At 33.3% G+C, this 13,825-nt stretch overlaps 1 protein-coding gene across 1 annotated transcript in view; it reads left to right on the forward strand.

The window, feature by feature from the left end:
- Window positions 1-12,774, forward strand: part of LOC117103481 (anosmin-1-like) — a 56,469-nt gene extending 43,695 nt beyond the window's left edge. Inside the window, exons 3-14 of the mRNA XM_033244033.1 lie at window positions 3-62; window positions 474-690; window positions 1,596-1,786; window positions 2,373-2,499; window positions 3,807-4,012; window positions 4,987-5,134; window positions 6,325-6,474; window positions 7,099-7,193; window positions 8,319-8,357; window positions 11,033-11,204; window positions 12,327-12,565; window positions 12,694-12,774. Coding sequence (XP_033099924.1) covers window positions 3-62; window positions 474-690; window positions 1,596-1,786; window positions 2,373-2,499; window positions 3,807-4,012; window positions 4,987-5,134; window positions 6,325-6,474; window positions 7,099-7,193; window positions 8,319-8,357; window positions 11,033-11,204; window positions 12,327-12,565; window positions 12,694-12,774 — 1,725 coding nt within the window. The remainder of the gene's footprint in view (window positions 1-2; window positions 63-473; window positions 691-1,595; window positions 1,787-2,372; window positions 2,500-3,806; window positions 4,013-4,986; window positions 5,135-6,324; window positions 6,475-7,098; window positions 7,194-8,318; window positions 8,358-11,032; window positions 11,205-12,326; window positions 12,566-12,693) is intronic.
- Window positions 12,775-13,825: the final 1,051 nt, after the last annotated feature.

Genomic DNA, 13,825 nt, shown 5'->3' on the forward strand with positions numbered 1-13,825 from the left:
AGTGTATTATGCCATGTTCACAAGAATATAAAAATCAAGCAAATTGCAAGTTTAAATGCAATGTAAGTATATAATACAATATTTTAGGAACTAGCATATTAATATTATTTGCTTGGAGAAGATGTTCTTCTTTGTCTAGTTCTCTCAATTTCTGTTCCATTTATATTATCCACACCTATGAAGTGTAACCCATTGATGCTGAAAATGGGAACAACAAACTGGGCAAGAGTGGTAATGGACAGAAAAAGATGAAAAATACTAGAGCAAGGCTTCATACAGCAGTGGGTGAAACAGCCTGATGATAGATTGATTGATTGATTAAATATATTAATTGTTAGCTATTTTCAATTAGGCTTTAACCCCCATAACACTAATCACTATTTAGTTGGGCTAACCACAGACCTACGATGCCAAGTTGGTGGTAGCCTGTTCATCACCAATGCATTATATATTTGTTGTTTCCCATTTTGTAGGAGGAACCTCAAAAGGAGACATGTATTGAAACGTGTGAATTTTTGAAGCTGAGACACAACAGTAAAATAGGAACGTGTCCGAATCCTAGAGATGCCACCGGGTTTGCCAAGACCTGTTTACAAACTTGTGGCAACGATTCAGAGTGCGACGGGCGAAAGAAGTGTTGCTTCAATGGTTGTGGCAGAACTTGCCAATATCCCATTACGTACTCAGAAGGTGGGTAGTGATTCAAAGGCTGTCAAGCTCTCTCCATACATCATCAAACTTTATCAAATATGATGTGCCCATATATACGGTCATGGTGATGTCATAATTACATCCGAATATGGGCATATCACATTCATTTGTTTCATAAACTTTGATGGGTGTGGACAAAATTGTGATATTTTTGGTTGGCTTGCATAACATGTACTAATTTATGTACAATTTGGGCGATGTACCACAGTTATCATTAATTTTATCCATTGTTTTTACTATCACTTGTAAAACACAGCTTATTATTAGTACCTGATTAGTTTTAATTCAAATGTGCAACTTTACAGAATACTATTCCAGGCAGCTATGCTTGTGTTCCTTTTTTTAGTGTATTTATTTAAATTGGTATTTATAGCGCCTTTCCTTTTGGTTACAAAGCACTTTTTTTTCCCTGGTCATTGATTCTCCATGCTTAAGTGTTGCTGCCATATTGGCGCAGTAGCAGGCCGCCCCACCAGGTACCCATTTATACTTCCAAGTAGAGAGAAGCAACGAAGATATAGTGCCTTGCTCTATGAAACAAGCAAAATGCACATCGAGGATGGCAATCCTGACCTCGAGGTTAGAAAACCAAACCGTTCCCACTGCTACACAAATATATTTGTATATTTGTTTCATACAGTGACCAAAATATTTATATATATTGGTACCATACAGTGACTAAAGTAATGATATGAGAAGCATAAAGGCATTGAGTAAAAAAAAAACATCTTTGAAGCAATATTAAATCTTTACATGTCAACTGCAGAGTATTAGATCAGTAAAATCCATGTAGACCTATTTAACTATTTTGATAAATGGTTTTTTTTTTCCTACAATTTTATTTTGTATTAAACATATATACATTTTATTGAATATATCTACAGATATACCGTCCAAACCTCGGAATACTATTGATGTCTCTGAAGATGTAACCACTAAGGAAATAATTTTACGGTGGAGTACACGTAAGGCACTGTCTCCCACTGATATAGTATATTATGTGATACAGAGTAAAAACAACACGGGTCATCACCCAAGTAAGAATAGGATGGACACCTGGTACCACGTTGCAGATGTGAGTATTTCGGTAATTTTCTTTAATTTTCTCAAAGGAGATCAGATCACATTCAAGTAGAAACTTCTATCCTAAATGAGATCTGATATTCAAGGAGACATCACACATACCATACAATACTTGCAGAGTAAAGTTATGTTATATTCCTATTCCCAATATATAGTAATGTATCTAGTTTTGAAATTTGGGATTGGGGGGCCCTGAAGGGGGGGGCCATGAAGATGAAGTTTTTGCTTAACGTAAGCAACGTGGGTGTCAATCGGTGGGGAACAGTCTGGGACACGTCTTCCACATTTCAAAGGAAAAAGATGTGGCAAATGTCAAGTTCTTTGGAACGCAGAATTGTAATGTGAGAGATTAATTATATAAACAATATAAAGCTACATTATATACTTTTAAGTCTGACTAAGAAAAATACAGATACTGTTATAATCAAGATCTAAAATCAATAAATGAACTGACTAAAAATAAATCATGCTTTTATAAAGAGGAATGTTTAACCCACACCAACTCCCACTTAAGCTGATACACATAATCTGTCATCTTATTAAATCCTATATTTTTATTTACTCTTTTTCTTCTATAGACTGTTGAACAACACTATAGGATGATTGCCAAGCCAGGTGTTTTTTACGAGTTTCAAATTGCGTCTGTTAATCGTAATGGCACGCTAGGCTTCAACCGACCATCAGACCCCTTCAAATTATCAGTGGGTAAGTGAAACCTGTCTATTGAATACATCTCTTACATTAGTGCAGCTGTAAAATAAATGCACGGACAATGCATACAAAACCATGAATCTTAGTAACTATAATAGGCTACCATTGAGAAATATTTTAGCAGGCTAAAACATGATGCTTAACTAGCACATTTTACCATCATCTAATATTAAACAGAACAGTCAACCAGCATTTTCTGCATATAGACAGGCCCATATGCTTTGCAAAATATTCCTAAGAAAATTTAGACCATCAGACAGGTACCTAAGCTTTTTTTGTAAATTATTAATTTTATAAGACACTCAAGAAGAATAGCATGCTTTTCCAAAATATTAGTAAAATGTGTTGTGAAAATCATTGCACTATGTCATTCACTAAAATGCTTTGCAAAATAAATTTGAATAAACAATTAAGAATGTATACAAAAATAAATAAATAATAAAAAAAAAATTTAAACAAGAATACTTGTCAAAATATTTGACATAACAAGTAAATACCAACATGCTTTAAAAAAAAACCCGGCAGAAATCGTAGATGCTTTGCAATAAAAGCTTTAGAAATGTTTTGCTTTGACAATAATGCTGAGATATGTTTTATAGTAATCTGCAAAAGGTTTGTGGTGGATTTGCAATAGTTATAATATTTGGTTTATGTACACTGCAAATTTATACCTAAATGTTATACAGAACATAAAAAAATATAATTATAAATCATTTGATCCACAATCAATTATTCTAAACCAACGCTATAAGATTATTCTAAAAATATTGAATGTACTAAAAATAAATTTTCGGCTTAAACGTCACTGAGACCGTCTGTATAAATATTCAAGTGAAAGATAGGCCAGACTCTGTGCAGTTGGCCTTCAATTGCAATTACTACAATTACTGCAGTTCTCAAACTTTTTGGCTAACGACCCAAACAAACGCCCAGGCAATTTGCCATGACCTGCTTCCCAGGATGTTAAAAACAGATACTCAAAATAGGTCATTTAACTAATAAATAGAATTGAAGTAAATGTTTAAATGATACTTAATAGAATGCTTTCATTTTATTGAGAAAATTTTAGCGTGATATAAAATTCAGTATAAACAAAATTCTAAAGATTCCAGCAGCCTATATTGTTTGGTGACCCAGTTTTGAGTCACAACCCAATTTTGAGTCACGACCCATAATTTTAGGAACCACTGCTTTAAAATTTATGAAATTCATTACAGCAGAAAGAAAAAAAAAGTACTCCTGATAACGCTTAATAAAACCTTTGTTTTAGAATTTTAATTCATTTTCCAAATCTCTTCCAGATCCTGAGCCTCCAAATGTGCCACAGAATCTGAGGGAAGGGGAGTCAAAGCTGGTGAACAAGACTGTCTCATGCCGGATTTACTGGGATCCCCCAAAAGAGTCTGATCTGGATATATTACGTTACCGTGTGTTCTGGAGCGTGAGACTCAGCAGCATTTCAGCTGTTTATGTTAGCTTGGACGAGCACCGTAGGAACGTACCTGCTGTAAGTCATGTGATAAAACCAGATATTAGGTTTACCAATAAGTAGGTTTACTAAGTAAACTTTTCAGTTTGGTCTCATGGACTTTAATAGTGTTAAAGAGCTTAGTAAATGCCTACACATCTGGCTTATGTGTCTTAAGTAACTTAACGGAAGTAACGGAAATATAAAATAGATAATAGGAAAATATGCTAGGCACATATTTGAGTAAATTTTTCAGAGAATTTCCTTTTTAAAACAAAGCATAATATGAATTTGTAGATCTGAACTCACAAGTATATTGTGCTTAAAAATAGTACGATTAACAACAACTGCTTTTGTTTCATAAAATGTCGCGCTTTTGATGAATAAACTTTTACTTCCATCCATTAACCTTTGCTCTACTTTCTGTATCTTATCAGGTTCATATCTATATTTAGATTGAAATGTCCTGAGTGTTCTAATTAATGCATTTATAATTGAAATGGGACAGTAATAGCTCAAATCCAGTGGCGTATATCTTATATAAACAGCTGCTTCAGCTCTTCTGGTTTAAGAACACAATAATCATTCATAAGTCATTTTTTTAAATAAAATATAAATTGCATTTTCTCTATAAATAATTCTGTATTGTAATTGTCAATGATATTTTTATTTAATAATAGGAAGTTGAATATTTTAAAGAAATATATAATATATTCCTTTTTGTTTATTTAAACTGGGGAAAAAAGGTGCATAACTACCCTTTTTTCCTCCTTTCTCTCCTTTCTCCCCCTCCCCCCTCCCAGCTATTAAGTATTCAAAAATCTGTGTCTCATTAACCGTTCCCAATTTTTTCGTCAAAAATGCTATTTGGGAACATGTCTTTGAAAAATCAGTTGTACGACATATCAAAAAATGTTTTTCCTCCGGAGGTTGACTTCAAGGTCATATGGATTTATGTTATGACATTTGCTGGTGTACCAACTATATATTGCGTCTTTTTATTTTTACACTAGAATGAACATAGTTATGAAATTAAAGGATTGTTGCCAAATACAAAGTACTTTGTACAAGTACTCGCCCTTGCGCAGTGGGGTTCTACTCGTCTCAAGAGTGAACGAAACTCCATGTATATCGTCACTATGGACACGGACCAGCCATCAGGTACAGTATGTTGTTACGAAGCTGAATACAGAAATTTGTATTGATTCCCTCACCCACACTGAGATTGATTTGAGTTTGTTTTTTGAAAAGAACATTGGTGAAGTAATAGATATATATAGTTGTTTTTCTTTTATGATGCTTGCCTTCGGGCTTTGGTTGAAATTCTGTACTAATCTAGGATTATTTCCCTCCACCAATGAATAACTTATCCTTATAATCAGCATTTGAAAGGGGGAAAGTAATCATGTAAAGTAAAATAATATGTAACATTCAAAATGAAGCCAATGATGGAAAGTGGATGAAAGTGAGGCAGCACTTGAAAATGTCCATAACTCCTCGGGTATAAGCCCTCTTTGGTGTAAGCCCAACCCCTTCCCCCTCCCCTATTTTATACACAATTTTACATACCAAACTTTTCTTGGACATAAAAGCCCATAGTATGACTTTTTTTTATTAATACTATTAAAAAATATCAAATATTGGCTTTGAATTGGCATGATGTGCAGAAATATTGCCTTTTGATTGAAAAGGGATCCCTCCGGGTATAAACTGACCCCTCCCTTAACCCTGGCCTGAGGAACTACCTCTGTGATTGTTCCCACAGTGCTTTACCTTAATGTGCATACATTTCAAATTAGAAGCCAGACATAGGAGCAACAGACAGTAATCTAACAGTAACTTAACCCCAATCCATCATTTAAATGTAATCTTTATTCCCTGGAGTGGTAAGTAGGTTAATTCCTATTACCAAGTAATTTCTTCTTAATTTTATGAACCTGCATATCATACACCCACATCTACATCTACAAGGTTATTTAATGTTACCAAAGAACAGTTAAACTGTTCCCTGATGTTACTAGATAAATCAAGTTATATAAGCATAGCCTATCAATAATGCTTCTGCCTCAAGAAGGTGCTTGTAATCTTCATTGGTTGTCATCATTAAACAACATTCCAAATGTGGCCTGAGAACCACAGCTCAATAAAGCCTGGATCTATGTAACTACAACCTCTTTTAGAATCAAAAATAATACTTTAGAAGTTGTAGCATTGAATTGCAAATGCAGTGTAAGTAATATTCTATAAACATATAAATATTCATCCATCAAATATGTTAATGCATATCATTAATAGTACATAATTTATTCATTATCGATGACTTTGTTTCTGCCATTTATTGTTGATTTCAGACCAACCAGCTTTTTCTCCCATCCATCCCATGAACCCATATTTTGAATTATTGCCAACGCCACCACCAGTCCGCGACATGAAAAATATCGATCCTCCGTTCTGGATGAACGGTACCCTCAATGTAAAGCTGGAATGGCGTAAACCACTTGGTGAGACAATAATTTATATATTTTTTTAATAATGAATAATTTAAACACTAAAATAAAATTTATGGAACCCAAGAGAATGTAGTGGACTAAAACTCAACACGTATGTGTTATTCTCTGTTCCATTTCTCTTATAAATGCAAAATTTGCTACGACAGATCGATAAGTTATACATAAATACACCATTAATAAAATCAGTGCGAAAATTGGAATGCATATCATAAAAATGTTAATAATTCTAAATTTTATAATAATTACCTTTACTTTCGTATTGTGCTTTTAACAACATAATTTGTCATCACTTTGACTGGATTATGTTGCAAAAAAAAATCAGTAATATCGCATTATGGTTTATAGCCTAAGGCAAAATGTCCATAATACCACAACAATACAGTATATGATTTATATTGTTTATATATTTGTAGGTGTGTTGATAATGAGATGCAGTTTGTCATAATAAAAGATTCAATTTTTTTCTCTACTGCCTTTAAAGCCTTATACTTACCTGATTCAGAGAAAACCTTACCAGTTTTGATGAAAACATTATGTTCCCCTGATTGTAAATATGTGGACCTGCCCCTGTAAGCTGTAAGGATAGAAAACCGCATTTTTGTTTTGCTATTGCAGGAGACGACCATGGTGTGAACAGATACATGCTGTACTGGAGTCCTAAGCACTGTCTGTCAAATAAGCCAAGAACAGGCAAGAATGCTACAACCCATGTAAGTATACAGTCAGTCCCACATTACAGTATTTTACATTTACATTACATTTAAGAAATGTGATTTGAATTTATTCAGTCAAATCAATCAATAATAACATAACAAAATAAAGTTGTAAGTAAACAGAAATAGACAAAATTGAACTGATTATACTATAACAAATGCCTATAGCATGAAGTGTACAACATGAAAATGTTTTATTAGCTGTGACATGCAAAAACAGCAGTGATGTCCGACACTGCAGCTGAGGGAACCATGACGCAAGACTGAGGATAAAACATATTATTAATCCTCTCTAAAAAATACAATTTCTTGTAATTTTGGAAGCTCTGACGAGGGCAGTATATTAGAGGCAGTAGAGCTGAAAAGGTTATATTAATCAATCAACTATTAATCAGACGAGTGTTTCTAGAGCTCCTCGTGAGGGCAGTATAATAGAGGCAGTAAGAGCTAAAAAAGATCTGTTAATCAATCAGCGGAGTGTTTCTAGCTCCTCATCGGAGCTGAAATATAGTATTGAATTTTTTTTTTTTAGTTTTAAGTTTAGCAAGTGTTGTCAAGTTACATGAGTATCATGTTTGTACTTTCTACCTCGTAGCAACTGCTATAATATTAAACATCAAAAATAGATTTTTTTTTTTTAAATTAACATCAATTTAGTTTCATGGTTGCCAAATGTCCTTTACAACTGAGTTTTGCATTTTCCTACCCCTCTTAGCAACTGTTAATAACTAGTCAAACATTTTTTTACTAAATTAGCATAAATTTTGCCAAATTCATGTCATTCTGAGATAATAAAAGTATGTCTTAAAATGCACATGATCACTAATCTAGTTAAACATCAACATCATTTGGCCGGCAGTATATTGTGGCACTGGCTATGTATTTTTTATCCATAAAAGGCATAGCAAAGAGATAAATGAAAGACAACTGGATGTCCACAGATTAATAATCAGACTAGCCTAGTAAATAATCAGGATGAGTTATTGCTTGAATGTCATCAGATATCTCCTAGATACATATAAATATTTTGCGTTTTTCATAGTTATTCTCAACTTTTGCATGTTATCTGCTTTATCTATCTTGTCCTAATTCTCTTGAACTCTATTTTTTTGCCAATGGAAGTTTGGCCCTCGCAGCAGAAATCCAGAAGCAACTACACATGTAAGTGTGTTGGGCATGGCACGTCTGCATGGTAGGAAATGTTCAGCTCCATGGCGTTCCTAGAAGCCAGTGCTAGAAATCCTATACTTTAGAGAATGATAACCCTTAAATCCATCAGCATGTCTACAACCTAATGCTTGTTCCAATTGTTTTTTTACTGATATGACTTGCCTCTGATGATGTCATTAAGAAAGAGGGATGGGATTGACTAGAGTCCAAAGTTAAAATTTCCTATAGTTTAACATATCCACGCATCTTTAAAATAATTATTATAAAAAAAGAAAAAGAAAGAAATAGCAAATCGTTCTCCAAGGTGGATTCTGTAAAGTGATAAATGTTTTCTAAGAAGCTGTTCACGAAACCATTCAGAGAAACTTATAATGTACCTTCATTTTATATTTGAAACTGTAATAATGTCTTCCCCATTTGTGTTTATAAAATTATTTTAGTGGTATCTCTGATAAATCTGGAAACGACTCTCAAAACATTAAGTTAAAACATATAATTGCTAATAAGCTTTTAATGACATGTAGATCAAAGTTTTTTTGTAGAATTTTTACTTCTAAATCCTCAAAGCAGACTCCGGAGGAAAAACAAATTTATGATATGTTATACAACTTATCAACAGTGTTTTTCTCCTCCAGAGACTGGCTTTAAGCTGCCTGCAGATTTATCCAATATTCTATATGCAAAGGATTTATGAATGGTATAGTTTTATCCAACTATTAGTTGGGAAATATATATTGTTCTAAATTTAAGTTGAATGATATTAACTTAAATATAAGTAAAATAAACAATATAATTATTTTGCAAGTTTATATAACACTACACAGATAGTTCGCTTTTAAACAGTAAGTAATCATCATTTTTGTAAATGCTTTAAAATAAATATTTTCTTTGATTGGTATTTATTGTCCAATGTAAAGATTTTTTGGAGCAAATTCTAAAGTATTAATAATAATATTTAATGATACTTGATTAGCAAGTCATTAGAAATCCATGTTGTAAAGAGGGAGAGATTGTCATAATGATAATAGGAATCAATAGCGAAACAGGCTCTAGAGATACAGCTTCAGTTCTCATACATATTCTATGTACAGTAATTGAAATACCTGCAATATGCCAACAGCATGGTTTTTTTTTTTAATATAGATTATATTATCAGATTTCATAACGACTGAACAATAATGGTTGTCATGGTTTTTTAGTTCCTGTAATTTCATTATCAGGGGAAAATATATATAAAAATCGTTAGATGCAATACAGAAAAATTATTAATCTAGTCTTCCTTCTACTTGGGATTTTTTAATCTTGGATGATGAAAATGATGCAAATTGATAAATTGTTCATCAAATATACAAAATAAAATTAACAAATCCAATAAATAATTAAGGGGAAAAAGAAAAAGCAGACCATCTGGAATTTTCCAAAAATTTGGGTCGCTGGTATTTTATATTTTTATTTTAAAATTGTTTCAAAGTTCTTACTTTCACTCAAATTACAAATCAAGAAATATATTACTTGCAAAATTAACTTTTAAAGCATAAAATCTAACACAGACATGTATTTTTGACCAGCCACATATATCAGGTATTTGACCGACTGACCGACGATCCTGGTTTTTCCATTTAAGGCAACACAATTCGTTTTTGACCTAGTATGAAAGTACAAATAAATACACTGTCAATAATGACACAATATAGATAAAAACTTCGTAAATAATGTTACACAAATGTATGTACAAATACACAGCAAATACATACCCAAAGATGTTATTCAAAAGACTGATATAGTAATTATACACAGCTTGTAGCATGTCGAGTCGAGTGGCCGAGCGGTAAGGCAGGGGCACTGCTAACTAGTGCCTTAACAAGGGCACTGGTTCTAGCCACTCTTGCCCAGGGTTCAGTTGGTAGAACCAAGTCTTCTCAGATAAGAACTTAAAAATGGAGGTAAAGTGTACATATCTGGCTCGTGTGTACTTTGAAGAACCTATTGTATCTTTCGGAAGAGTAGGGGGTTACCCCGATGCTGGTTCATTTCAGCCGCTTTCATTGGGGAATGATGTGTAGCTACTAGAAGCGCCTATTTACAGCTTCTGAGGTAGTCACGGACCACACCCATACGCAATTCAGAACAATGACGCTGCGAGTTATTGGTTATTCTATAGTATACCTTTACCTTTCAAAATGTATTCAACAGTATCCTGCCTGTCATCTGGCATGTCTTCTACTTAAGTGTTGTGTACATGCATGTGTTGCATGTATGTGTACTGGACCACATAACCATGTCACACAAACATATACCATGTGCAAACAAATATTTGGTAAAAGACACATATATTCGATATACGGATGTATGAATTTATGAATATACTACATGCTTGCTTTCAGTATAACTGGCATGTAGAGCAGTACTGATTTTACATGCTGTGTACATGTGTTGCATGTATACCTGCACACATGTTACATGTATGTTGCCATGTATGCTACATGTATCTTGGTCTGCTATTACTTCATGTATGCTTTCAATCTGGCATGTTGTGTACTTGTTAAATATCTCCAAAATTTGCATCCCTTGTTTTTTTTCTAAGTTTACCTTTATGTGGTATACATCTACCCTTATTTTATTTACCTTGATTGATTTACATTTTCCTTTTCTGTTTTTTCTTCTAGGATTTGGAGTTTATGCTGTATGGTTTGATATTTGACTGTCGCTATGAAGTTATCATCCATCCTGTGGACACTAACTTCAGAAAGGGAGCGGCCACTACATACTACTTCCAGACACCTCTATGCAACGAGGTCATCGTTAAGGGCAAGCAAAAGCCTCCTTGCCCCACTCCAGGTAAGTTTCTTTTTTTTATGCGGCACATTTAGGCTATAACTATCAAGAGGAGACAGTCATTAAGAAACTGTAGATAGCGTTAGCTTTTACTGCGAAGAAAAGGGAATTCCAAACTAAGCAATGTGCATGCGCAGTTACCAAATAACGTCCGTGAATTATCTATAAAAACACAGTGAGCATGTGCATTTTAAAGTGACATTATCGAGCCATGTCGAGCATGCACATTAACAAAAAGAGTTCTCAGGACTCTTAAAAAATAAAAAAAAGAAAGAAAAACAGTAACAGACCCTATAGATGGCAAAACGAACAAGGGAAACAACGTAAAAGATTAAGAGATGAGATGATATTTATTAGGGAAGAGTGAAATGGTGCAACACAGCAAGGGAGAAAGATTGATTTGGCGTCGACATCCTGAGACGTGTGTCCAGCAGTTGACCGACAGTAGCTGATGATGAAGCCTCTGAAGGTTATCAACGTAATTAACTTAACACACACCCTGGTCAGTCAACAACAAAAAAGAACAAAAATAATCTTAAATATAGAAATAAATAATAAAATTAATTAATAAAAATTGATGCTGAAATACTAAAATGAAAATCCAAATGGAAGAATTGAGGCAATCAATACGCTAAATTATATGTCATGTCATAACAAAATTCAGGATAAATTTGGAATTTGGAAAATGTTTCTTGTTTACTTTACTGAATGTTTAATTCTTTAACTTCATTTCTTTTTAATGATTGATTTGGTTTTATCAAAACCAATTTGTTTTAATTCATTTTTTTGTAATAATGAAATGAACAAATTCAGTATTATTTCAACTTAAATGTATGTAATTAATTGTTGGATGTCTTTTTGGAATTCCAGTCTGAATGTGTCTTCTTTTTTTTCTTTTTTTTTTCAATCTCATGTACAGTATTTGTTATTTTTTTGTTTTAATTTTTAATTTATGGGGTTGTTGACAGTTCATTGCTTCACTTTAAAGCACTATGTATATTACACTTGTAATTTATTGTTATTTATTGCTTGAAACTTATTTATTTTTTTTAAACTTAGGTACTAGAGCGTATAGAATGTGTGTCTTTTGCAATGTCACAAGAAATTATTCCTTCTCTTCCGCAGCTCCTGATGTTCCATCAAAACCAATGGACTTGAGTCATCGGTTTAGCCTGGGGATTAGTCTTTCCCTCACCCTGGAGTGGAACAAACCATCCAGTAAACCTGAGATGGTAACTGGCTACAGAGTAACTTGGGGTGTACGGCACCTTCCATCTGACACCCCTTTTGCAGATAGATTTGAAAGGATTAAGCATAGTACAGCAATGGTCAAGAACTTGCCAAAGGTAGTTAAGATCACTCATGTATTAGGTTTGCATGATAAAGTAATTATATATTAAATGCTTGCGGTACACCACATAGATAGTCCTGAAAACAACTGTTACTGAGAATGTCTTTAAAGTTTCAATTAAGATACTTCATTTGTCATCAGGAGAATAATATTTGCGGAGAGTCCAAACAGGGGAAATTAAAATTGGAAAGTGAGACTTGCTGCTTATTGGTGGAGCACTAAACAGCTGAGGCCTCTTCTGATGATGATTGATTGAAGTGTTGAAGCATTCTCAAAAATACAACAGTTCTTTTCAGAACCATCTATGTAGTGTACCACAAGCATTTAATATATGTGACCCAAGCTCACAAACGGGCTGTAAACTCGCACTGCACTGTATTGAGAAACAAGCCTCAATACCCAGAATGTGAATTTTGTGTGAATTGTGTTTTTGTGTAATAAATAAAGTATAACTATTAATCTTACTATTTCTGAAGTTTGAGTTTAAAATTCCAACTGTAAGAGGTAAAATTTAGCAATTTTTGGATGGGAGCTAATGAAAAATGAATAGAAACCTGCTGAAAATAAAAGCATTTTTCTCAAAACTTGATTTAAGAAAGTTGATAAGATGACAATTATTCAAACGGTCTTAACTTTGCTTCCAGACACCCAATTGAGTTCATTTAACTGTCATTTTAAAGTAAATGATATGTTCTATGCCATTATAACAAAAAAAAAAACTCATTTTGGCCTGAGGACGAGTTTATAGCCTGTTTGTGAGCTTGGGTCACATATTATCTATCCCTCATGTATTCACCAAGCTTTATGACAAGGGATAGATCTATTTTTCAAAAAAAAAAACAAAGGAGGGTTAAGGGGCACACTGGTTTCCATAAAATCGCCACATGTTGTAACCAAAAGCTTTTTGCGACACAGACAGAGCCTGTCAAATTGCATCCAAACAGCTATGCAGATTCCAGTGAAAATGTTGTTACAGCATAGCGGTTTTATAAGATCAAGCTTTAGTACAGTAAAAATGTAGTACCGCCTTTATAAATCCTTGAATATATATGTTAGAAACTACATATATATATATATATATATATATATACTGTCTCTTATATTTAAAGTTCTGTTGTCTCTCCAATATGTCTCCTATATGTGTGTGATAAAAAATGTAAATGTTTCAAGTTGTATTTTATTTGAAGTGGTTTTCACATTAGCTGAAATGATTTTCTCGCATTCTAATGGTCAGTGTATACACTGTCTCTTATACACATCTAGATGTGTATAA

The sequence above is a fragment of the Anneissia japonica genome, unplaced genomic scaffold (assembly GCF_011630105.1).
Source record: "Anneissia japonica isolate Jap-2015-1 unplaced genomic scaffold, ASM1163010v1 scaffold1065_len1792383_cov172, whole genome shotgun sequence".
Lineage (NCBI taxonomy): Eukaryota > Metazoa > Echinodermata > Crinoidea > Comatulida > Comatulidae > Anneissia > Anneissia japonica.